Source organism: Rana temporaria, chromosome 4 (assembly GCF_905171775.1).
Source record: "Rana temporaria chromosome 4, aRanTem1.1, whole genome shotgun sequence".
Lineage (NCBI taxonomy): Eukaryota > Metazoa > Chordata > Amphibia > Anura > Ranidae > Rana > Rana temporaria.
The window spans coordinates 210,889,594-210,917,561 of NC_053492.1; the positions used below are offsets into that span (position 1 = coordinate 210,889,594).

Below are 27,968 nucleotides of genomic sequence, written 5' to 3' on the forward strand. Positions count from 1 at the left end.
GGAAAGGAGTGAGGGAAGCCCAGGAAGATGACAGAATTCTTCCCCCTCCACTCCGCTCATCCATTAAAATCTAAAGTTGCTGACCTGGAGGACAAAAATGTGAAAATACACTGCATTTCCAAAATGGTCTTATCTGGCGACCTGAGATCCTACTTTACTAAGATACTTTCTGCCTTTCTCCCAGAGGCCTCCCCCTCTGAGCTCATAATAGATTGCATACATACAGTAGGCTCCCGAGGCCTTCACATATACCTGACAACCTGCCTAGAGATACAGTGTTGAGAATCCACTTTTACCACATTAAGGACCAATTTATTAAAGCCACAAGGAATGCAGAAAAAGTGCCTCAGACATATGCCCATCTGGCATTTTACCCTGACCTATTACAATATACTCTTTTGCATAGGAAAAACCTGAATACTGTCACAACTTTCCTGTGTAATCACAACATATCAAACAAGTGGGGCCACTCTTTGAAATTGATCATTACAAAGAATAAGAGGGACTACATGATTAAAACTCTGGCTGAGGGCCTGGATCTTTTGAAGAAGTTGTCACGGTGTAAGTGGCGGTGAAGGAATTATTACCTGACAACATCTACCCCAAACCTTCCAATGGCACACCTTAAAAGCCCCGGTCATGCACCCACAGTACACATATCTGACTGTTATCTCTGTTAATCCCAAAGTGAAAGCCAACTCACTTTTTTACTCTACTTTTTACCTACTCATTATTTTTGGTAGTTGACACTTACCTTTTTGGAATTTAGACACAGGATTCTGTTTGGGGTATTCAGCTACAAGGCTAGGAACACAAGATAACTTTTTTTCCGAAGGTGTAATTTTGACATTTACAGACCAGTTTTTTTGCTGGAAGTGGCTTGCTTAATTCCAAATAAGTTTAACGCTGTTTCCTACTACAAGGTTAATGAGTCTAATGCCGCGTACACACGATCGGTCAAACCGATGAGAACAGTCTGATGGACCGTTTTTATCGGACCAAACCGATCGTGTGTGGGTCCCATCGGTTAATTATCCATAGGTTAAAAAAACGCAATCTTGTTTTAAATTTAACCGATGAATACCTAACCAATAGAAAAAAACGATTGTTTGTAGGCACGTCCATCGGTTAAAAATCCATGCATGCTCAGAATCAAGTCGACGCATGCTTGGAAGCATTGAACTTCGTTTTTTTCAGCACGTCGTTGTGTTTTATGTCACCGCATTCTGACACTATTGTTTTTTTAACCGATGGTGTGTAGGCACGACTGACCATCAGTCAGCTTCATCGGTTAACCAATGAAAACGGTCCGTTTTCATCGGATGGACCGATCGTGTGTACAGGGCATTAGTCTAATGTGTTAAGTATAGGCTTGAACCCCCAAATAGCAGGAAGCTTACAGGTTAAATTCCCCTTCAAATGTTCTTCCTCCTCCATGTGCTACCTGGGTATCAAACTATCCCTTTATCACATTTATGCCAAGCTAATTATATGCCTCTACTTTGCAACACTAGCACTGAGCTAGACAGATTAGCTAAATATTAGACATGTGCACAACAAAAAAAATCATATTTTTTTGTTTTGTTTCGTCTCGTTCTGTAGTTTCGTAAAGATTTGTAATTTCGTAAGACTCAAGTTTTCCTATTCGGACCCATTCGTATTTCGTAAGACGCAAGTTTTCCTATTCGGACTCGTTCGTATTTTCGGAACAGTTTTATTTTCGTTTATACTGAATGATTCGTAATTCTGTCTAATTTATTTTCGTTGATTCGAAATTCGTAATTTTGTTAGATAATAATTTTCGTTTAATGTATTCGTAATTTTGTACTTTCGTAAATACATAGCAACACACGGCTTATCCATATTAAGATATACTTTTTCTTAAGCCCCATACACATGGTTGCACTTTTTGCCAACAAACGTCAAAATTAGCGTTTTCCTAAAAATCCGACCGTGTGTACGCTCTATCGGCCAACTCCCTCCAGACAAAAATCCATGGAAAAGTTTGTTTGAAGTCCGATCGTGTGTACGAGGCTTTACACTGTACAATGTGACTCAGCACAAAAGAGATAAGCTGATTGGCTAAGATATTAAGTAAGATACATCACTCACTAACTACACTTCCCAGTGCCCATTCGAAAGAACGATACAAGTACACAAATTTACGAACAGACAAAGAAACGGATTTACAAAACACACAAATGAAAATACGAACATACGAATAAAAATACGAACAGGCAAAGGATTTAAAATACGGAATGCAAATCGTTCATTATAGATGTCATTTTCGTTCTTTTGCTTTTTCTGTGTTTCGTATTTTAGTAAGATTGTCCAATCATACGTTCGTATTTTCGATTGTTCGTTATTTTGCTTATTCGTAATTCCGTAATTTTCGTATTTTGGTTCTTTCAGCTTTTTGGATGTTCGAATTGATCTGAATGTACGAATACTAACAAATTCGTATGAAAATCTATTCGTTACGAACAGGAACGCACATGTCTACTAAATATTACCTATCTGAACCTGGAAGATTAGCGGCATTCAAAATGCTTCTAATCCCCAAAATCATGTATGTGTACAGAGCACTAACGATCGCCATACCGTCTTCCTTTTTCACTTCTCTGAGAAAACATATTGCATCCTATCTCTGGCCAGGTGTCAGGTGTCCCTTTGCAATTTTAATGAAACATTTGGGGTATGGGTTTTCCAGATATGAGAAACTACTACGATGCAAAAATTTTACACCAAGCAAAATAATGGATTACTCCTTCCCCATCTAAATTTTGGTGTTCAATAGAGCAAGCATTTGTAACAAAATAAAACCTTCTCTCATTACTTTTAGCTGGCCCTCTATAACCAGAAACTTACTCACCCCACGATATCAGCCTATATAGGGCCTGGAGAAATCTCCTGCAAACTACTAAGGGTGGTTTCTTGCCCCTTAACCTTCCACTTCCTTTCTCCTCACTACCTTTTGTATTTCCCAACTTACCTCTCAGGCACTGGAGCGCTTGCTCTAACTTAAACATTATAGACATGATAGCAGATAAACAATTCTTACCGTTTGCACAAGTGGCCCAAACATATCATATCCCAAGCAGGGAATTTACTACTTATGCCCAAATAACCACACATTTCCAAAAAAGTGAGACAACAACCATGTATGTACCTAAGGAGGTGTGGACCTTTTGGACAAAGACCAGCCTATTTTACAACCTTCTTAACTCTAAATTCATATTTGTCAAAACCGTGTTCATGCTGAAGTTGGAAAATGTTCTCCAAAGTAACTTCACTGATGCACAATGAAAGGTAACTATACATTTACCAAAAATGTCACCTACTGGGGCATCTCCTAAAAAAATATATACAGATGGTATTTGACCCCTTCCTGAATAGCTACATTTTCACCATCAAGTAATAAACTATGTTGGAGAGGCTGCTCACAAGAAGGCACACTATACCACGTGCCATGGAATTGCCCATATATAAAAAGTTTATGGAATTCAGTTTTTAGACTTATCTCTTCCACTAGTGGTTGTATACAGAGGCTGGGCCCTAACCTAGCATGAGTGGGCATCGATGTAGGAGAGATACCTGTAACTTTCAGAATGCTATTTATGCATATACTGTATGCTGCTAGACACATCATCCTCAGGAACTGGAAAAACAACATAGCACCCAATATCAGTGAGGTTATTAAGCAAGTTGATTTATTTTCCACTTATGAACAGCATCTGGCATCTAGTGTTGGGAAACACTCACAATTTCACTCCTCATAGGGATGTTTGGCTAAACAGACATAATAACTAATGAAGATGCTTCTCATCTCTATGGAAAATCCTGCTATATTGTTGTTTAATGTTTTTCTCTAGTAAATATGCTGTTGAGTGCCCTCCACTGAATATTGAGAGCATTTCCTTTCTCGTGTACTAATCCATTTTCTTTTCCTTTGTCTCTTTCTGTTTTGTTTTTCTATTTGTTACTTTCTTTCCATCTTTCCTAGTCCTGAGGTCCCCTTATTGGATGCAGTATAATGAAAACTTTAAAAATCTTTAACCACTTGCTTACTGGGCACATATACCCCCTTCCTGCCCAGGTGAAATTTCAGCTTCCGGCACTGCGTCGCTTTAACTGACAATTGCGCGGTCGCGCAACGTGGCTCCAAAATTTCCCACAAATAGAGCTTTCTTTTGGTGGTATTTAAACACCTCTGCGGTTTTTATTTTTTGCGCTATAAACAAAAAAAGAGCGACAATTTTGAAAAAAAATATATTTTTTTTTACTTGTTGCTATAATAAATAGCCCAATTTTTTTTCCTCAGTCTAGGCCGATATGTATTCTACATATGTTTGGTAAAAAAAAAAAAAATAAGTGACTGGTTTGCGCAAAAGTTATAGCGCCTACAAAATAGGGGACAGAATTATTATTTTTTATTATTATTTTTTACTAGTAATGGAGGCGATCTGCGATTTTTATTGGGACTGCGACATTATGGCGGGCACATCGGACACCTTTGACACATTTTTGGCGCCATTCACATTTATACTGCGATCAGTGCTATAAATATGCACTAATTACTGTATAAATGTGACTGGCATTGAAGGGGTTAACACTAGGGGATGAGGGAGGGGTTAAATGTGTACCCTGCATAGTGTTCTAACTGTGTGTGGAGGGGGACTTACTGGGGGAGGTGACCGATCTGTGTCCCTATGTACAAGGGACACAGATCGGTCTCCTCTATCCCTGACAGGACATGGATCTGTGTGTTTACACACACAGATCCATGTCCTTGTCTCTGTAACCACCGATTGTGTGTGCCTAGCGGACATCGCAGCCGCCAGGCACTCGCATCGGCATCTCAGCGATGCGGCGCGTGCGCGCTCGTGCGCCCCCCAGTGGCCAGGAGGAGCGGAGGCCGTATAAAGACGGCCACTCAGAGATTTAGAGCCACCCTGCGGCCGTACAAAGTCGTACGGCCGTCGGGAAGTGGTTAAACAGCTGTAATTGATGATTGATTGAATTGTTTGTTATTGTATATCCTTTTCTGTACTGTACTGTATAAATGGCCATGTAATTGATTCCTATTTTTTTCTGAGGCAAGTTTAAAATATAAAGCATGTGACAAATGACAAATATTCAAGGATAAAAGGGATTGGGGAATCAACCAGGATCACTTTATCAGGGTTGCTGAAGTAGCAGCTTTTCTTCTATGATGCATATATACCTTGTTCATGGTCACCCTGCTTTAGCTGTGTAAGTTGTAAGACTGGATACCTTATACAGTCCTGATCAAAAGTTTAAGAACTTATGGCAAAAAATCATATTTTACATTGTTGGATCTTAACAAGGTTCCAAGTAGAGCTTCAACATGCAACAAGAAGAAATTAGAGTGAGACAAAACATTTTTTGAGCATTCAATTTAATGAAAACAACGAATAAACTGAAACAGGCTGTTTTTCAGCTGATCAAAAATTAGGACCACATGCATTTAAAAGGCCAAATCTGTGCAAAGATGTGGATTCATTGTCATTTTCTGTCAGGTAGTCACATGTTGTGATGGCAAAGACAAAAAAAACACTCCCTTTTTGAACGTATTCAGGTTGCTGAACTGCATAAGCAGGGTCTCTCATCAAGACACTGGACGATCCTCGACCCAAATTAAGGCCATTACTGGTGCTGACTGCAGCCCTATAACCATCAGACGGCATCTGAGACTGAAGGGCTTAAAAAACAAAAACCATCTTCAAAAACCTTGTCTCCTTGAACGCCACAGAACTGCTCGTTTGGACTTTGCAAGAGAGCACCAAACATGGGACATTCAAAGGTGGAAGAAAGTTTTATTCTCTGATGAGAAAAAATTTAACCTTGATGGTCCTGATGGTTTCCAACGTTACTGGCATGACAAGCAGATCCCACCTGAGATGTTTTCTACGCGCCACAGTGGATGGGGTGCCATAATGATCTAGGGGGGGTTTTCCTTCAGTGGAACAATGGAGCTTCAGGAAGTGCAGGGGCGTCAAACGGCCGCTGGCTATGTCCAGATGTTGCAGAGAGCATTCCTCATGACTGAGGGCCCACGTCTGTGTGGTAACGACTGGGTTTTTCAACAGGACAACGCTACAGTACACAATGCCCGCAGGACAAGGGACTTCTTCCAGGAGAATAACATCACTCTTTTGGCCCATCCTGCGTGTTCCCCTGATCTAAATCCAATTGAGAACCTTTGGGGATGTATGGCAAGGGAAGTTTACAAAAATGGACAACAGTTCCAGACAGTAGATGGCCTTTGTGCGGCTGTCTTCACCACTTGGAGAAATGTTCCCACTCACCTCATGGAAACGCTTGCATCAAGCATGCCGAAACAAATTTTTGAAGTGATCAACAATAACGGTGGAGCTCATTACTGAGTTCATGTTTGGAAGTTGGAATTCTGTTTTGGGGGCTTTAGTTTTTTTTTGGAGGTGCGGTCCTAAACTTTTGATCAGCTGAAAAACAGCCTGTTTCAGTTTATTCGTTGTTTTCATTAAATTGAATGCTCAAATTTTTTTTGGCATCACTCTCATTTCTTCTTGTTGCATGTTGAAGCTCTACTTGGAACCTTGTTAAGATCCAACAATGTAAAATAAGATTGTCTTAAACTTTTGATCAGGACTGTAGTATGCTTGCCCGCTGTCTAATGAGAAGTATGAATGGTTTATAGATTACAATATATACAGTTATTCTAAAATCCATCAGCAAACATTTAATAGTTATGTAGAAAAATTTTAAGATTTGTATGGATTTCATTCTAAGCCAATCCTTCAGGTACATCCCATATTAAACGATTACAGTTACAAGCACTTTGTGTGCAGCAATAGGGATTAGCACATATCACTTATACAAACTTTCAAAATATAAAGATGTTCTAAAAAGTCCATAGTAAATGAGAAGTAAACTTTATTTCAGTTTGGGATAAGTTTAAAGTGTTTGCACCTCCATGATAAAAAAACTCCCTTAACAAAGATGATTTTTTAATAGACTTTAATAGATGAGCAAGCAGCTAAATTTTCACACAAAAAGCAACACGTATTTGTTTTTCCATTAAAGTATGCCATGCCCATGTGCTGCTAAAGAATTGTTCATTGTAATGCATGTAGCACCAACACAGTGGGGTTCATGATAGCTCTCCATGTGCTCTAACCCTTTTGTTAACTAATCTTGATGCTAATCCCCTAAATGTTTTCTTATTCTACTCCAAACACAAGTCTTTTTTGTATTTCTCAAATTGTTGTCTAATTTAATACGTGATTAATTCACCATAAAGTTACTATAGCTTGAAAACTAGAAAATGTCCATGTGGGCCCAATCCTACACTATCTAGTGATGTAGAACCCTACAATTTCAAGAAATAAAAACAGTATAAAAAAAATAACAATTTCATCTTAGCGACTTGCTGTTTTGTAGATCACCTGGTAGTAGTTGGCCACATTTAGCTAGACCTGCTCTTTAATGTTTAAGATATTTCACTATTCATCCAAGCATTTTCCTCATCTCTTAAATTAAATCTACTAGAATCTTCAACATTACAGAGCAAGTACACCTGAATGTGACAAACAACTACTGGTATGAATAAATTAGAATTTTTACAAACATACAGGAGATCCTTTAGAGCGCTCATTTAAAAGAAAAAACGCAAACTATCCTATTAAGAATATAATCAGTAACAACAATAACCTATGATGCTAAAGATTTGATGAATGAAATGAAAGCATTTGACCACCTACCCACACACCTTGGAAGAGGTGTACTCCACACTTTTCTGCCACCTCCCAAACAGGAGAGCTTATCAGAGCCTTCCAAACGATATCCAGGAAAACACGAAAATGTAAGAGAGTCTCCAACACCAAAATGAAATCCGATTCTTCTACTGAAGGCAGGAACTCCTGGATCATCACAAGGCTCCAGATCATATTCTATACAGTGCAAAACAATCCCGTTATTTAAAAGCACAATAGAAAGTGCAAATATTTTCAATCATTTTATATATAATTTTATAAAAATTCAAGCTTTTAAAAACAAATGAAAAACACTGTTAAAGGGGTTGTAAAGGAAAATTTTTTTTTCCCCTAAATAGCTTCCTTTACCTTAGTGCAGTCCTCCTTCACTTACCTCATCCTTCGATTTTGCTTTTAAATGTCCTTATTTCTTCTGAGAAATGCTTACTTCCTGTTCTTCTGTCTGTAACTCAACACTGTAATACAAGGCTTTCCTGGTGTGGAGAAAGCCTCTAGAGGGGGCGAGCAGGAGTGTCAGGATGCCCACTAACACACAGCTCCTTTCTCTATCTGCAAAGTAGAGAGTGTCCTGACTTGCCTGCTCACCCCCCTCAAGAGAACAGGAAGTGAGCATTTCTCAGAAGAAATAAGGACATTTAAAGCAAAATCGAAGGATGAGGTAAGTGAAGGAGGACTGCGCTAAGGTAAAGGAAGCGATTTAGGGAAAAAAATGTTTTCCTTTACAACCCCTTTAAATATATTTCACATGGACATTTAAGTGATAAGGCATAAAAAATAAATACACATTAATGGAATCCTAGCAAAAATGATTAGTGCAATAAGGATATTTAACCACTTCAGCCCTGGAAGAATTTACCCCCTTCCTGACCAGGGCACTTTTTGTGATACAACGATGCTGACAATTGCACGGTTGTGCAACGTGTACCCAAACAAAATTTTCGTTCTTTTTTTCCCACAATCAGAACTTTCTTTTGGTGGTATTTGATCACCTCTGTGTTTTTTTGCACTATAAACAAAAAAAGAGCGACAATTTTGAAAAAAAAAACAATATTTTTTAACTTTTGCAACAAATATCCCCAAAAAATGTACAAAAAAAAAATTTCTTTCTGAGTTTAGGCCGATATGTATTCTTCTACATATTTTTGCTATAAAAATGCACTGATTACTGTGTAAATGACACTGACAGGGAAGGGGTTAAACACTAGGGGGCAATCAAGGTGTTAAGTGTGTCCTAGTGAGTGATTCTAACTGTGGGGGGATGGGCTACAACTGACATGACAGCGGTCACTGCTCCAGATGACAGGGAGCAGTAGATCCCTGCCATGTCACTAGGCAGAACAGGGAATTCCTTGTTTACATAGGCATCTCCCCCGTCCTGCCTTTTGGTCTTGCGATCGTGCGCTACCTACCAGTGAACATCAAGTTTGCGGGACCCACAGGCACATGCCGTCGGCGGCACACACGCATGGTGACAAATTCAAAGGAACGTACCTGTAAGCCCATTTGCCTGCCTGTACCATTCTGCCGACGTATACTGTATGTGTGTGCGGTGGTAGGCAAGTGGTTAAATAATTTGTATTTTAATTTTAGTTGAAACTGGAGAGCTGGATTAATTTATTTAAGGAAAACAATGTACACATTTTACAATGGATATTTTTTACACTTTTGCTTGCACATAGAAAATAATTGATAAACATTTAAAGTACTTCGCACATGAATTGAAGACATCTTGCTTTAACATTGAGAGACTTTTACTAAATACCAAATACCCTTGTGCCTCCCTTATTAGAAATACATTAAGAAAATGTAAAAAAAGTAAACAAAGTAAAAGAAGGAATAAGCTGAAAATGTAATACAACAGAATTATGTTCCATTGTGAGACCCAGAAACATCCTAAGATACCTGTTTACTGTAGATAGAACACTCAATAAAACAGAATCTGTTCATACTGTTTTGCTTTCTTTCAATATTTTCATTTTTTATTTTTTGCTAATGGCTAGTTATTTAAGATCAAATTAAGCAGGCTTAAAACATGTCATCTGTCTGACAGTCTACTGCAGGGGTAGGCAACCTTTTGAGCACAGTATGCCGAAAAATAATTTTCAAAGAAATTGAGCGTGCCGATTTTATGACAAAAAAATGTCAACTTCCCACCCTCAATCACAAAGGATTTTTTATAAAGTAAATGCTGTAAACTACTTTAGTAGTGAGAAATTAACAACCTGCAGTCTCGGGCCTCAGATCAGCCCCAAATTCCTGCAACTCTACAAGTCAGGTGAGCCCCAATTCATGCACCTTCATACCTCAGATCACTGTCCCCCCTGCAAATCTGTTTCACCACTGTACCCCCCTGCTCATTCTGCCCCACCACTGTAACCCCCTGCACATCTGCCCCAACACTTTACTACCCTGCACATCTACCTCACCACTGCACTACCCTGCACATATGCCCCACCACTGTACCACCTGCTCATCTGCCCCACCACTGTAACCCCCTGTTATCTGTCCCACCAATACACCTCATTTGACATCAGCCCCACTGCCCTACCCCTGTTTTTCTGCCCCAGCACTGTATCCCCTGCTCATCTGCTTCACCACTGTAACCCCCCTGCTCAACTACCCCACCAATTTACCTCTCTCATCTGCCACACCACTGTACTACCCTGCACATCTTCCCCACCACTGTACTAATTTGCTCATCTGTCCCACCACTTTAACCCCCTGTACATCTGCCCCACCACTGTACCACCCTGATCTTCTATCCCACCGCTGTAACCCCCTGCTCATCTGCTTCACCAATGTTCCCCCTTTCTCATCTGCCCCACCACTGTACCTCCATGCACATCTGCTCCACCACTGAACCAAATTCTCATCTGTCCTAACAATGAACTTATCTGCTTATATGCCCCACTACTATAACACCCTTTCTCATCTTCCCCACAACTGTACCCCCTGCACATCTGTCCCACCTCTGTTCCCCCTGCTCTTCTGGCCCACCACCGTAACCCCCTGCTCATGTGTTTCACCGATTTACCTCCTTTCTTCTCTGCCCCACCGCTGTAACCCCCTGATCATATTTCCCACCAATGTACCTCCCGTATCCTTTGCCTCAACACTGAACCCCCCTACTCATCTTTTCCACCACTGTAACCCCCTTCTCATCTGTCCCACCACTGTAACCCGCTGCTCATCTGCCCCATCACTGTACCCCCTGCTTTTCTGTCCCACTGCTGAACCCCCCTCCCATCCCTCCAACCAATGTACCTCCTGCACATCTGCCCTACCACTGTACCTCTTGTTGTTCTGTCCCACCACTGTAACCCCCTGCTCATCTGCCCCATCAATGTACCCCTTTTCTCATATGCCCCGCCACTGTACTTCCCTACAATATCTGCTCCACCGCTGCATCCCCATGCTTATCTATCTCACTACTGAATCACCTTCTCATCTGACTGAATCCATCTGCTTATCTGCCGCACCACTGTAACCCGCTTTCTCATCTGCCCCACCAATGTACTTTGTTGCACATCTGTCTCACCTATGCACCCCCTGCTCTGCTGCATCACCACTGTTCCTCCTGCTCTCCTGCCACACCACTGCAACTCCTGCTCATCTGCCCCACCAATACACCTAATTTCACATATGCTCCCACTGCTCTACCTCCCTGCTTTTCTGCCCCATCACTGAACCCCCCTGCTCACCTGGAACAACACTGAACCCCCCTGCTTATCTGGCCATCACTGTACCCCCGCTCATCTGGCCCACTGCCGAACCCCTGTCTTATCTTTTCCACCACAGTACCCCCTTGCACATCTGCCCCACCTGCTCCTCTGTTCCACCTCTGAACCCCTCCCACTCATTTTCCCCAATACTGTACCCCAACACTCATCCTACTGACCCACCTCTCACATCCAGTCCATGTGCTTGTATGTGATGTCACATACAAGAATATGGAATTGATGCGCAATGACAGGCTCAGGTCAGGGGCATTTTCTGAAAGCATTGAACCTGTGTGCAGGATTATAAGTTGGGCTCCCCAGCTAAAAAAAAGTGATTTGGTGCGATTTTTATTGCGCTGAATACTGACTTGGGCTTAAAGGGACACAGAGTGCAGAGGTCCACTAGTAATTGACGCAAAGGTTCAGGAATAATTTCAAAAAAGTTCCCAGAAGCTCAACAGTAATTCCACAAACTGTCACCTGATTGTGTTTTTTTCTCAATCACAGTGAAATCCCTTCTTTCTGAGATTGGTAGTGGCAACCAAGCAAATCATCTTCCGCCAGATGGTGGATGGGGCTAGCAGGACTGTAATTGGCTTTAGCAGTGGCCAAGACACTCCTCCTCCTCCTGGAAACAGGAACTGCCCCCACCCAGCAGAACTGCACCCCATCTCTTCCCCATCACAAAAGCTGACGATCACAGCTACAGCAAAGATAGAAAACCAAACAATGTTTCCCATCTTTTACAATGTGTGGGGGCCAGTGCCTTCCCCTCAGTGCATGTGCGGTGTGGGGAATTCTAAAATTGGAATGCATTAGTGTCTCACTGACACTTCCCTGCACTGCTCTGTTGCTGGGGAGGAAGTCGAGTGCCAGCAAAAGAGCAGTGCTGCTGTGCTGCTGTTTGGTGTGCTGCTTGCGGCACCAGTTCTGGGGGTTGCTACCCCTGGTCTACTGTAACATTTTACCAGGTTGTAAAAGTCTTGTTACAGTACATGTCAGCAAATTTGGCCAGTAATCAAATCAAGGTCCTTAGGAGGCCTATACACTACTACATAAATATTTATTTAATAAGGTATCTTAAGGATTCCAGGGAAGAAAATAATAAGAATGGCATACAGTGTATATGTAAAGAATATTAGCTTTAAAAGTCATATAATCTGTTTTCCAGAACAGAGCTTATTTTCATACATTGTATTTATGACATGTCCAAATGTCTTAGGATCCAACAAACACATTTCCCTTTGATAAAAGTTTCCTTACCTGAAAATGTGACGTTAAATCCTTCATATGAGATTGAAAAATCTGATATAAATCTAAGATGAGCTGTAAAATTCCCAAAAAGTCCAGCTTTTATAGTGGGGGGTAAAACTGAACCTGTCAGTCTGGCAACAGGATGAGTAAAACTGCCATCTTCTGTTATTAACAGATAGTCATGGGAGCTTTCAAGGTGAAAGGTGTGAAACACCAGCTGTACACCTGCAAAAATAGAAAAATCAAAACTTCATATCGGAAGAAAGCTGACAGAGGAAAAAGGTGATTATTTTTATTTCAATTGTAATTTAATTATTTTATTGCCCTTTATACCAATACAGTAAAACAAAAGGAAAGGAGCTTTTCATATTTTATATAAGTAAAAAGTATAGTAAATTTGCAATGACATTCAGAGACCAGTATAAAAAAAAACCTGTACAATATGCTACACAGCAACATTTTTGTTTAGTTTCACGCTTTAATATTGCAAAATTAAATGTATCCTGTCAATTATATTAAACATTTAAAAATCTTTCTTGGAGGCACATGTGTGATAGCTTCCAAGATGACTGCTAAGCCCTGAAGTTCCACACCAATCCGGTCTCCTAAGCCTCGCCGCAGCCTTCAAAGTGCTTGCACCGGGCCAGCTGACTTGCAATCACGTGAGGAACCTCCCGGGCACAGCTCAATGTCTGTGGACTCAGCCCAGAGGTACCTCACCCACCAGCCACGAGACCTCCCAGCCAATCCAAGATGGTGGCTGTAGCTACACAATTCCTGGAATCAGAGACAGAGGATTCGATTGCAGACCAGGACACATCGGGGGTTGCAGCTCTCCTCCCAAGACCTAACACAGTGAGTGACTCCCATCTGATTTCACCTTCCCCTGCTTCTCCTGAGTCCCTGTTCGGGAGGACATTTGATGATCCTCTGGACAACCTGGAGGCCTGTGATAATGGGGCCCACAACTATCCCCTTACTACTACTGACTTTCCTTCCATGATGGACATATACAGGAATTTCAAAGATATCTGGTTTGCTAAAACTGTCTATGCAAATTCTTCTTTTTGATGACTTTAGCAAATATCAGCCAGGATATCTGAACTAGAAGAACTGTTAAGGATCACAGCATAGTAAATATTGTGTCTTACTGTACATTTATCATTTGAATAATCATCTAAATAAAGATGCTCATACATGTGTTAATTTGAAACATAGAAAAGTGACTGCAGAAAAAAAACGTGTAGATCAAGTCTGCCTTTTATTTCAATGTTCTTCTTTTTGTTTGTTTTCTTTTTTGTCTGAATATAGATTTATGTTTGTCCGAAGCATGTTTGAAGTAATTTACTATTAACTGTCCCACTACCACTGATGGAAGTCTATTCCAAGCATCAACCACCCTTTCAGTAAAATAATACTTTCTAAAATTTGTTTTGAATTTCCCTCCAGTTAGTTTGAGATCATGTCCCCCGTGTTCTTGATTTTGTTTTCATATTGACAAAACTGCTCACCTGAACCTTATTCAACCCATTGATGTATTTAACGGTTCAAGACGATCATGTCTCTCCTTTCCCTTCTTTCCTCCAGACTGTACATCTGCTTTATCCCCCAGACCTTTCACCATTTTTGTTACGCGTCTCTGGACTCGTTCTATTTTGTTAATCTTGTTAATATCATTCTGTACTGGACACAGTATTCTAATAAATATTCTCACTAAAGATCTGAACAGGGGAAACATTTTCTCTCTAGTGCTGACCATCACTGTTCCCCAATGGTGTACCCTCTCAGGGGATTCTTTCTTTTTAGAAACATTGAACTGCCGTTTCCATTGCTTTGTCCAATCTTCCAGCAATGTAAAATTATGTTCCATGCAACAGACACCTACAGGGATATCAACCATATCACACACCTTTGTATTATCAGCAAAAAGACATACCTTGCCCAACAAACCTTTAGTTATATAATGTACATATAGATTAAATAGAACAGGTCATAGTACAGAGCCTTGTGGTACACCAATTGTGACTGCTGTTCTCAGTGAACCCCTGTTATAACCACACTCTGGTGACTATCCTTTAGCCAACTGCATATCCACTGAACTACCCAAGGATTAAGTCCTATCTTGTACATCTTTTTTATTATATTATTATGTGGAAATGTATTAAATGCTTTGCTGAAATCAAGATATGCTATGTCCACAGCACCACCCTGGTCCAGAACATTGGTAATATAGTAAAAAAAATGCAATCAGATTAGTCTGACGTGATCTGCCCTCAGTAAAGCCATGCTGCTTTGGGTCCAGCAAGATGTGTATTTTTAAGTGATCAATAATCCTTCTTTTCAGGAGTAATTCCATTAACTTGACTACAACTGATGTTAAACTTACTGGTCTGTAGTTGCCAGCTTCTTCCTTGCTCCCATGGTGTGGGATTTATTGTGTGGGTAGCTCGAAAAAATAAATATTTGTCCATCCTCACTGACAACTAAATCTGACAGATATTATCATTCAGGATTTAGTTCAATAAGAACAATTGAGTTCTGTCCATTATACTTGTATTTGCACTAACATCCACATTTGCAGGACAAGCTTTTGCAAAAAAAAGGGAAACAATCCACACACATATGCACACAGCAATGGTAATTACATGTAGATAGTGAGATAGGGCAGGAATTATCATTCTTATTACATTTTCTTCCTTACTTTTTTCTTTAAGAACCAAAACATTCTTGTCCTACGTAGTGTGGATAGGGTTGTGAGAAATTATGTCCCACAGATGTCTGTTTAAATTCCACCTAGTTTGCAATTTCTGTCCTTTTTCACCAAAATAGGATTCTTTGTTGCATTTTTTTTGCATTGGATGAGGTACACAACATTAATGGAGGTATAACTGTATGATCTGGTGATACTGTATGTGTGTGACACTTTTTGAAAAGATTGATTTGGCTGCACAGTTTGCAGCATTTTGTTTGCAGGGCTTGGTTCCTTTATTTGTGACTTCATAATCAGAATGTATTGTCTTGCTGATCAGTTTTTAACTGAGGTTGGGTGATTGCCTACAATCCAGTATTAGGGGTTATTGGAATGTTTATGTAAGGTTAAAAAAAGACGCTAGTCCATCCAGTTCAACCTGTGTAGGTGTACGTGTGTCAGTGTTGATAATTATTTCCCATATCCCTGTATGTTGTGTTTTTTAAGATTCACATCCAAGAGACTTTTAAAAATATCAATACTCCCCGCTGACACCACCAATTGTGGAAGAGAGTTCCACATCCGTATCGCCCTGACAGTGAAACCCCCCTGCGCAGCTTAAGGTTAAACTGTTTCTTTTGTATGACCCTGTGTCCTCTTACACTCCCTGAGACTGAATTTTTTTTTTCTACACTGGCATCATCATGGAGATTTTTGTAAATCATGTCCCCTCTAAAGTACCTCTTTCCCAGCAAGAATACATTTAGTGCTTGTAGTCGTTCCTCGTAATTGAGATCATCCAGTTGGCGTAAGAACCCCAGAAGCTTTAAAGGTCAGAATTGGTGAACACTTGACTAATATCCGTAAAGGATTTATTGGCCATAGTGTATCTAGGCACTTTTATGAATGCCACAGGAATTGAAAATTATCGCCATTGAGAAGTACTCTCCTCACTGGAGGGGTAGTAATATGATAAGACAGATCTCTAGAAGAGAAACTCGATGGATTTTTACTTTTGCAATTACAATCCTATGGGGCTCAATATTGAATGAAATATTAACTGCTATATCAATAACAGTTGAATCCAAAATCCGTTCCATACATTTTTATACATTTTTTTATTACATATTTTTTTGGTATACAGTGGGGATCGAAAGTTTGGGCACCCCAGGTAAAAATTTGTATTAATGTGCATAACAAAGCCAAGGAAAGATGGAAAAATCTCCAAAAGGCATCAAATTACAGATTAGACATTCTTATAATATGTCAACAAAAGTTAGATTTTATTTCCATCATTTACACTTTCAAAATTACAGAAAACAAAAAAATGGCGTCTGCAAAAGTTTGGGCACCCTGCAGAATTTATAGCATGCACTGCCCCCTTTGCAAAGCTGAGACCTGCCAGTGTCATGGATTGTTCTCAATCATTGTCTGGGAAGACCAGGTGATGTCAATCGCAAAGATTTTAAATGCCCAGACTCATCTGACCTTGCCCCAACAATCAGCACTGTGGGTTCTTCTAAGCAGTTGTCTAGAAAACTGAAACTGAAAATAGTTGACGCTCACAAAGCTGGAGAAGGCTATAAGAAGATAGCAAAGCGTTTTCAGGTGTCAATATCCTCTGTTTGGAATGTAATTAAGAAATGGCAGTCATCAGGAACAGTGGAAGTTAAAGCAAGATCTGGAAGACCAAGAAAAATATCAGACAGAACAGCTTGCAGGATTGTGAGAAAAGAAAGTTAAACCCCACGTTTTACTGCACGATCCCTCCAGAAAGATCTGGCAGACACTGGAGTTGTGGTACACTATTCCACTATAAATAGATACTTGTACAAATATGGTCTTCATGGAAGAGTCGTCAGAAGAAAACCTCTTCTACATCCTCACCACAAAAATCAGCGTTTGAACTTTGCAAATGAACATATAGACACGCCTGATGCATTTTGGAAACAAGTTCTGTGGACCGATGAGGTTAAAATATAAAGTTTTGGCCGGAATGAGCAAAGGTAAGTTTGGAGAAGAAAGGGAACAAAATTTAATGAAAATAACCCCTGTCCAACTGCATGGGGTGGATCAATCATGCTTTGGGGTTGTATTGCAGCCAGTGGCACAGGGAACATTTCATGAGTAGAAGGAAAAATGGATTCAATAAAATGTCAGCAAATTTTGGATGGTAACTTGATGCCATCTGTGAAAAAGCTGAAGTTAAAGAGATGATGGCTTCTACAAATGGATACTGATCCTAAACACACCTCAAAATCCATGAGGGATCAAGAGGCGTAAACTGAAGGTTTTGCCATGGCCTTCACAATCTCCTGACCTCAACATAATTGAAAATCTATGGATAGACCTTAAAAGAGCAGTGCGTGACAGACAGCCCAGAAATCTCAAAGAACTGGAAGACTTTTGTAAGGAAGAATGGGCAAAGATACCTCAAACAAAAATTGAAAGACTCTTGACTGGCTACAAAAAGCGTTTACAAGCTGTGATACTTGCCAAAGGGGGCAGTACAAGATATTAACTCTGCAGGGTGCCCAAACTTTTGCAGACACCATTTTTTTGTTTTCTGTAATTTTGAAAGTGTAAATGATGGAAATAAAATCTAACTTTTTTTTGACATATTCTAAGAATGTCTAATCTGTAATTTGATGTCTTTTGGAGATTTTTCCATCTTTCCTTGGCTTCGTTATGCACATTAATACAAATTTTTACCTGGGGTGCCCAAACTTTCGATCCCCACAGTAGGTGGTGCTGATCCTGTCCATAGGGGCTGTCAGACAGGACAGCTATACAGCTAGTATGTCATCATTGTTTGATCCTTTCTTATATGAGTATTAATTAATGATGCATTTGAATTTTATATGCTTTTGGCATATTCAAAAATGATATTTTCATTTACTTTTTTTTAAATATCTGTGAGGTTCCCCATCATCACAGACTGAATATTACTGACTGGCGTTAGTGATATTATCATTGATTAGTGTCATTATTATCAATTCATTTTTATTATAATTTCTCTGATGGTTGGATAGCGCAGTGTATCATTAATATGATTCTGGGACACTATTGCTTGCCAGATGAATCTTGTGAATTGTGAGATACGTTTCTGGGGAAAGGTACGCCTGACTAATTTAAAATGTATCTTACCAATATCTTTCTGGTGCAATATCGAGGATTATATTTGTATTAATGTTTATTAATATTATTGCTTCTTAAGTGTATTTTTTAAAACTTTTTTTTTACTGCATTAAAAATCATGTAATGTGTTTGACACCAGGTAGGAACAGAGGAATTCTGCACATCCGGTGTCTCTCCTGCCTAGTATAAATTATGTGGTGTTTGACATCCCAGGGATATCTCCGTTCCCAGTCAATGCTTGTTCCAGAAAATGCGTCAGTTGAAGAGAATCTTGTGACGTCTCTATGCACCAGCTGGCAGCCTGATAATTTGTGGCTGTGTGTTGTATGTGTTTCTTCGCTGTGCATAAGAAGATTTTGGAAGAAACTAACATTATTTACTGCACTATGAAGTTCTTCTTTTTCTTCTAAATCTTTAAAAAAACTAATTGGAGGAGTATTGAAATGAGTGACTGGAAAGCTGGAGAGTTATTAATCCATCATTACTGTCCTTGACGGGGGAGAACAGCTATTCCTCTTTGGAGCGGACCGGGTGGAACATCACAGTTGATTATTGCAGATACCAGGCGAGTTTGACCCCTATAATTTGGGGTCCATCAAATTCGGTAAGAGGCCATCTTTTGTAGCTCACTTCTCTGTCCATATTTTAAGCATATGACCAGTCATCATTGCAGATTGTGAGCGGCATCACAAGTTGCTTTCACTATCACCTTATTTCAAACTCATATTGTTCTTCTTGGGACTTTTTAAACATATAAATTATGAGTATTTCTTGTTGATTTTTTTATCCACGCGGGTAGGTATCACATGGGTAGGTACCAGAGCATGATGGGATTGTGAGGTCTATATAAATCCGATGCAAGCCGCGCACCCGTCATTGCAGCGAGGAAAGGCGACGTGTCAACATCGGGAGAAGAAGAGAAGTGAAGAACATGACGTCACAGCACGGAAGAAGAACTCACAGCACGGAAGGAGAAGAAGACGTACAGCACGGAAGAAGAAGGCACCGGACAGCGAGAGGAAGAACCGGGGTGCGCCGAGTCAACAGCGGAGAGCGGCGAACATAGAAGGAGACCCCCGGAGAGTTGAGAAGACCCCCCGGATAGCGGAGAAGACCCGTCGGAATAGCGGAAGAAGAAGCCCCCCGCCGAAGATGCCAAAGGAAACCCGCCGGGGGTGGGGGCTTTTTTAAAAGCGACCCCCCCCGGCGGTGGAAGAGAACCAGACGGCGGCCCCCACCCACCCGAAGACGTCAAAGAAGAAGCTCCCCCTGGTAAAAGAGCTAATAAAGAAGACAGGGGGAGCCTCCGGAGCAGAAAAATAAATTATTTTAAAAACCCTTGTGTGGTGTGTTTATTAACTTTGACATTTTTCCTACAGGTGAATGGTTAGGGGTACGATGTACCCCATATCCATTCACTTAGGGTGGGGGGCCGGTATCTGGGGGCCCCCTTATTAAAGGGGGCTCTCAGATTCCGATAAGCCTCCCGCCCGCATACCCCGACAACCAACGGCCAGGGTTGTCGGGAAGGGGCCCTGTCCTCATCAACATGGTCTGGTGTGGATTTTAAGGGGAACTCCACCCTAAATGTAAAAAAAAAATGGCGTGGAGTTTCCCCAAAAATTCACACCAGACCCCTTATCCGAGCACGTTAACCTGGCCGGCCGTGGAAAAGAGGGGGGGACAGAGTGCGGCCCCCCATCTCCTGAACTATACCAGGCCACATGCCCTCAACATGGGGAGGATGTCCCCATGTTGATGGGGACAAGGGACTCATCCCCACAACCCTTGCCCAGGAGTTGTGGGGGTCTGCGGGCGGGGGGCTTATCAGAATCTGGAAGACCCCTTTAACAAAGGGGACCCCCAGACCCTGCCCCCCCATATGTGAATTGGTAATGGGGTACATTGTACCCCTACCATTTCATGAAGCAAGTGTAAATAGTTAAAAAAAACACACACACACACCTAGAAAAAAGTCCTTTATTAATAAAAAAAAAAAAAAAAAGAAATCCAGCGGTGACACTCGCCGACCTCCTCTCACCGCTGGACACAGCCCAGCGAATGAGCGGCTGAAGCTGTGACATTTCTTATATAGGGGGAGCGGGCTACCCGTCACGTGACCCCGCACCCTCTGACGCACCCTCTGCTACATCACTGGGGAAGCCCAGTCCTCCCCCTTGCTGGGCTTCCCCGGTGATGTAGCAGAGGGTGCATCAGAGGGTGCGGGGTCAGCCGCTCATTCGCTGGGCTGTGTCCAGCGGTGAGAGGAGGTCGGCAATGCTGCGCTCTGGGATGGATCTTCTTATCGCTGGACTGGAGATCACCCGCACCCGTCGCTGGATACAGACATCGCTGGATACAGACAACGCTGGAGCAGGAAGCCGGGAACGAGTGTCACCGCTGGATTTTTTTTCTTTTTTTTTATTATTAATAAAGGACTTTTTTCTAGGTGTGTGTGTGTGTTTTTTTAAACTATTTACACTTGCTTCGTGAAATGGTAGGGGTACAACCCCATTACCAATTCACATAGGGGGGGGCCAGGATCTGGGGGTCCCCTTTGTTAAAGGGGTCTTCCAGATTCTGAAAAGCCCCCCACCCACAGACCCCCACAACCACCGGGCAAGGGTTGTGGGGATGAGGCCCTTGTCCCCATCAACATGGGGACATCCTCCCCATGTTGAGGGCATGTGGCCTTTGTACGGTTCAGGAGAGGGGGGGGCGCACTCTGTCCCCCCCTCTTTTCTGCGGCCGGCCAGGTTAACGTGCTCGGATAAGGGGTCTGGTGTGAATTTTTGGGGGAACTCCACACCATTTTTTTTTTAAATTTGGGGTGGAGTTCCCCTTAAAATCCACACCAGATCTGAAGGGTCTGGAATTGATATTTGGGGGGAACCCCACGTCATTTTTTTTTTAAATTGACGGCGGGGTTCCCCTTAATATCCATTCCAGACCTGAAGGGCCTGGTAATGAAATTTAGGGGTACCCCCACGCTATTTTTTTTTTGTTATGAATGTATTCGCTCTGAATTGCCAGAGCCGACAATTCATTATAGCCGCAAAGCCGGCTATAAAAGACTTTTTTTCCTTTCAGAAATGACACTTTGTGCAGGGACAGTTCTAAGTACTGGAAACATGCGCTTTTTCACATGTTGACTTTACACCCCCCCCCCCCTAGGTACGAAATTTAAAGTAATATTTCACTTTTATTGTTTCACTTTTAGCATTATTAAATTCACTGCTCCCGAAAAAACAATATTCTACAGACACCAAAAGCCTTCAATGAAAGATTAAACATAGAGAGAAAAGATTCGACATGAAGAGTCGACATTTGTTATTTTTTTTTAAAGATTCTATCGAATCTTTTTTTTTTTTAGAACATTCGACAGACACCATAAGCCTTCAATGACAGATTCGACCTTAATTCGGATTTTCGGACGAATGCATTTTTTTAACGAAAAACAAAATAAATAAAAACAAATTTCGGGAGTAACTAAATAAATGTATTTTTTGGACGAAAACGAAATTACGAAACAAAATATTTCAGTGTGCACATGTCTACCGATCTCATCCGGGTCCGCAATCCTCTGATTCTGCAGACGGAGGAAAACACTTTTTTCCCATCCGTCTGTGGATCAGATTGGGTGAACACGGACAGACAGTCCGTATTCATCAGATCCCTCCATAGGAGAGAGCGGAGATCTGACAGGGTGGTCCCTGCACAGTGTGCGGGGACCGCCCTGTCATCTGCCGGCTCAGCGGGGATCAACGGAGCGATCAACAGAGCGATCCCCGCTGAGCAAGCAGAGGTTCACGGGGCGGATCATCACGGATCAGTCCCGTGTGAAAGAGGCCTTACACATTAGCTGTGTGTGGGGAACTGTATAGAATACTTTTGAAAAATCCACAGCCATCCCTCTGTCCAAGGTTTTACTTATCTCTTCATAAAAAGAAATCAGAATTGTTTGACAACTTCTGTCTTCCATGAATCCATGCTGTCTGTTGCTTAAAATATATATTTTTTTCCAGCAAGAACACATCTATGTGGGCTTTTATTAAACTCTCCAGTATCTTCCCAACTATAGAAGTTAAACTAATAATAATAACAGGTCTATAGTTACTTGGTAAATACTTTGTTTCCTTTTTAAATATGGGCACCACATTAGCCCTATGCCAATCCAGTGGTAGTATTCCAGTAATTAACCAGTCCCTAAAAATTTGAGACAATGGCTTTGAAATTACAGAGCTCAATTCTTTTAGGATACGTGGGTGGATGCCATCTGGTCCAGGTGCTTTATCCACCACTATTCTGTCTAAATATTTCTGGACCATATCTCTTTTGAGTCATTGTGGATCATTTGGGGCTGTGTCAATACCATACCCATTATGGACTTGAGTTCCCCCATGCTGAAAAAAGTATTTAATAAATTGTCTTCTATTTGTCCCCAGTCACTCACTCCAGATTATTTTGTAAAGGGCCTACATGCTCAGACCTGACCTTTTTAGTATTAATATATTCAAATAATTATTTGGGGTTTGTTCTACTATTTTTTGCAATCTGTCATTCTTTTAAACAAATTGCATCCTTTTTCCTTTCCTTTCTACATATTCTGTTATATTCTTTGTAACATTTAAACCATGATAGTGTTCCATAATTTTTATATTTTTTAAAAGGTACTACGGTACTCCCAGGTACTCTCAGCACTCCCAGGTACTAATGGTGCTCTCAGTTACTCCCAGGTAGTAAAGGTACTCCCAGGAACTAAAGGTACTTCCAGGTACTAAGGGTACTCCCAGCTACTCCCAGTCACTATCAAGTACTAGAGGTAATCCCAGGTACTAAAGGTAACAGTTCTCTCAGTTACTCCCAGGTATTAAAGGGGTTGTAAAGGTAAAAAAAAATCCCTAAATAGCTTCCTTGTGAGCATGCGCACTGGGTATCCCAGTGCGCATGCTCGAAATTTAACCAGAACAAGCCAATGCTTATGACGGTGACGTCATTCTACGAAAATTCCTATTCGCGAACGACTTACGCAAACGACATAAAAAATTAAAAATTGTACGTGGGAACGACGGCCATACTTAACATTGAGTACGCCTCATAACAACAGCTTTATTTATACGCCGGAAAAAGCCGAACGCAAACGATGGAAAAAAATGTGCCGGGCCGACGTACGTTCGTGGATCGCCGTAACTAGCTAATTTGCATACTTGACACGGATTTCAACGGGAACGCCACCTAGTGGCTGACGGAAAATTGCAGCTTAGATCCGACGGTGTACTAAGACGTACGCCTGTCTGATCGATCCCAGATGCCGTCGTATTTTGTTATGTGGATACAAAACAAAGATACGACGCGGGAAATTTAAAATTACGCCGGCGTATCTGTAGATACGCCGGCGTAATCCTTTTGTGGATCTGCCCCTATACATTTACAGTATATATCATTTAAGACATCTATGCCACTGCTAGTAACAGATTTTAGGCACAATAGTGCAGATTTTAATTATACCCTTTAAATAAAAAACATTGTTGCGAAACTGAATGAATGGAAGCATGTGACAGATAACATTTAAAAGACAATACCAATCCCAAAATAATTTCAAACAGTAAAAAAATATATTAATACCTTTTCCGTGAGATACTTCTATTGTCCAAGTACAATTTAAAGAGTTGGGGTAAAAATCAGGAAAACCTGGAGAAAGTATTGTTCCGCTCTTACTGTGAATATAACCTCCACATAAAGCTGGATATAAAAAATGAAATCAAAATAACATTGTTATGCTCTAAAACATACATTTCAACTTTGGAACATGATAAAGGTGAATTGTTTATAGCAAATCAGAATATGATATTTTCTATTATTTGAAAAAGTAAATGCTACTCATCAAATAATTCAAATCATACACATATTCACAATGATACTGATTGAATGCTGTTTAAGATGTCAATATATTTGTATAAAGGCAAACACTTACGAATGATCAGACATTCTAAAACATTACTAAAGCCCACAGTATCCCCCATGCAACTCAGCTGATGCTGTACAGAGGTTCAGGATCAGGATCAGTTTACTCTTCCTTCACTATTTTATAAAGGTGAAAGGCTTATGTCTGTCACACTACAATTTAAAAAAAAATCTCTCTATGTGGTAACAATAAAAAATAGGTTCCTATTATTGATCCTTTGTCCTACATGGCCTTATTCTCACTTCATTCTGACTGAAGCAGGTAAGTATACATTTCTACATTAATACCCATATAACTAAGCACCGATGGGCGGGGTGAAATACACCAGAGGGTGTGGTTTGTGGAGCGGTGCAGGCTGAGGCCCCGTTTTACACACACACGGGTCAGAGGTGCGGGAGTCTTTGCTCTTGTGATACACACTTCTGGATGGTGACAATTCATGCCAACACTTCTACTCCTGAGCACCAGTGGGACAACACATATTTCTCTTGCTTAGAGTGGCACTACAAGTCACATGCAGGTCACAAATATTCAATTATTTAAAAAAAAGCTTAAATCAACAACAATTAAGTTCTTATTTCCGATCCCTTGCCCTACAAGGCCTTATTCGTCCTTGACTGGAGCCGATTAGGTACAAATTGCTACAGAAAAGGTAAATGGCCATGTTTGCCACCCTGAAGGACAGCTATCATTAAATGTCTTCACCAACTTTAATCATATGGTCGGCGTAAGCCCGCTTAAGTAGGCAGGTAGTGGGCGTGCTACATTTAAATTAACCGTGACCCCATGTAAATGAAGGGGCGATCGAACGGCGCATGCGCGCGCATGCTCAGAATCACGTTGCATATACTCCCTAAGATACGTCGGCTCAATGCTTTTGACATGAACGTCACCTACGCCCAGCCCCATTTACGTGCGACTTACGTAAACGATGTAAAATTTGAAGGCTGTTCCGACGTCCATACCTTTGCATGGGTTGCGCCACCTATAGCAGGGATAACTTTACGACGGATGTACGCCTTACGTAAACGGTGTAGATTACAGCGACGGGCGCAGAATACATATTGGCCTAAATTGATGACTAAATTAGATTGTTTTTTATTGGATATGTTTTATAGCAGAAAGTAATTTTTTTTTTTTAAATTGTCTGTATTTTTATGTTTATAGCACAAAAATAAAAAACACAGAGGTGATAAAATACCACCAAAAAGAAAGCTCTATTTGTGGGAAAAAAAGGAACATCAATTTTATTTGGTACAGTGTCGCACATCCGTGCAATTATCAGTTAAAATAACGCAGGGCCGCATGGCAAAAATTGCCTGTTCATTAAGGGGGTAAAACCTTCCGGGGCTGAAGTGGTTAAACAATGTGAAAGTAAATCTAAATATTGCAAGATTTATAATTTTCAGACATGATACTTATTGGTTAAACATGTTTGGGTACAAACCATTTAAATTAAGACAGAACATGGCCCTGATTCATTCACCATTCTTTGTTTAAAACGTGATTGAATATATCTACATATAGTGAATTTGTAGAAAGCATATGTTTCACTATACAAGTTTTCAGTGATGTTTTTTTAAGGTATACCTAGCAATAATTAAATGATTGATTACCAGGTCTAATTAACAAATTGCTAACATTTAGCAGAGCTAAACTCAGCTATGGATCATTAAATTTGATAAACAGGTCAATGGTTAGGCATAATTATACCTACTTAAAATATATATTTTTAACTTGACACCTGTGTTGTTTATTATGCTAGAATAATGCAGAGTTTCCAGTAGAGGTGCATAGTTGAAGCAAAGGCTAAACTACCTTGCTGAATTATTCATTAAGAGTAGTTATTCTTTATTTATGAAGCACGCTCATAAACATTCACAACATTAGAAAAATCACCAAGTGGTCCCTCGGACAAACAAATTTCTGTTCATATAGACTTAATTTCAATCCCTTACTAATATATTTAGTAAAGTGTTTCCATTGCATTTATTGGAAAGCTATTGCCCTTAAATGATAGAGATAAAAAAGGACAATAGACAGGAATCAATTAAAATACTGTTACAGTACAAGCACAGGTACCCGCAAAGCCTTGGATTCTTGTCCTACACTGCATATATGTAACTGTCTGCTGGAGAAAAGGAACACTGTGTTGATAGATTCTCCTAATTTACAATATCAGATACAGTGGAACCTTGGATTACAAGCGTAATCCATTCCAGGAGAATGCTGGTAATCCAAAGTACTCACACATCAAAGCGAGTTTCCCCATTGAAGTTAACTGAAAACGAAAATAATTTGTTCTGCATTGACTTCAATGGCATGCAATACCGCATGCGGCCAGAGGCGGGGGGCGCTGAAGAGCTTCAGAAACATCCGGAAAGGCCCAAGGACAGTTCAGCTGACCTTGGCAAACCTCGGAAACACTCTGTTCACAAGCCTTTCCGAGGATTGCAGAGGTCAGCTGAACTGTCCTCGGGCCTTTATGTGCATTTCCGAATGGCGATGATCGGCTGCGATCGGCGCCATTCGGCTCTGGTGCCCCCCACCTCAGGTCAAAAGTGTTACTGCACATCGCTTTGGCCTGAATCATGCTCGTTTTGAGAGACAGCACTCACAAACCGAGTTAGGATTTTTAGAAATACAGTGCTCGTATTGCGAAACGTTTGTTAAACTGCGTTACTCGCAATCCGAGGTTCCACTGTATATACGAATCAATTTAAAAGCAGAACTTCACCCTCTCAATCAACATCAACTATTTTGAATCCCTAGTAAATAGATAGGAAAGTATGCCATATTTACTGGTCATACACTTTATAGTGCAATATCTGTGAGCAGAAGTCCCATTGTAGAAATGCAACATACCTCCTCCCCACAATGTGTGACAGTTCTCCAATTTACAGGGAGCACAAACTTTGCTATTTTCTGTAAGTCTGTGCGAAGCATGTTGGACAGTTGCAGAGATATTTACTTACAGCGTAAAGCAGCACTTCTTCAGAATGTTGCCTGTGTCTTGGATTTAGGCTGCTGCATGTGAGTTTTTTTTAACTATTAATCACAGTAAGAACCTTACATTTATGCTTTCTCTGGAGTGTGGAATTTATCTTCCTGCTATCTTTTGAAGCATTAGTTAGGCTTTAAGGTCCAATCCCTCCAACTCCTGCCTCTGTCCCTCTATTTAATGCAGGGCCTTTACTAGCCACTAGTAGACAGGGAAATGAAATACCACCAAAAGAAAGCTGGGTTTATATTAAATTGAAGAGACATAAGAACCCTGCATACAGTCTTAGCTTAGAATACAAGGTTCTCAACTGATTTCAAGACAAGCAAAGGTACATATGTCTACTCCTTACTAATAATGTGAGTTTTTACATTACATTGGTTATTTTTTTTTTTCAAAGAATGATGATGAAGAAGAAATTATAACC

General features: G+C 40.7%; 1 protein-coding gene across 1 annotated transcript in view; it reads right to left on the reverse strand.

Annotated features, from left to right (window-relative positions):
- Nucleotides 1–27,968, reverse strand: part of CSMD1 (CUB and Sushi multiple domains 1) — an 833,985-nt gene that overhangs the window by 505,048 nt on the left and 300,969 nt on the right. The window contains exons 14-16 of the mRNA XM_040349812.1: nt 24,201–24,317; nt 12,758–12,973; nt 7,764–7,952 (exon numbers count right to left, since the gene is read on the reverse strand). Coding sequence (XP_040205746.1) covers nt 7,764–7,952; nt 12,758–12,973; nt 24,201–24,317 — 522 coding nt within the window. The remainder of the gene's footprint in view (nt 1–7,763; nt 7,953–12,757; nt 12,974–24,200; nt 24,318–27,968) is intronic.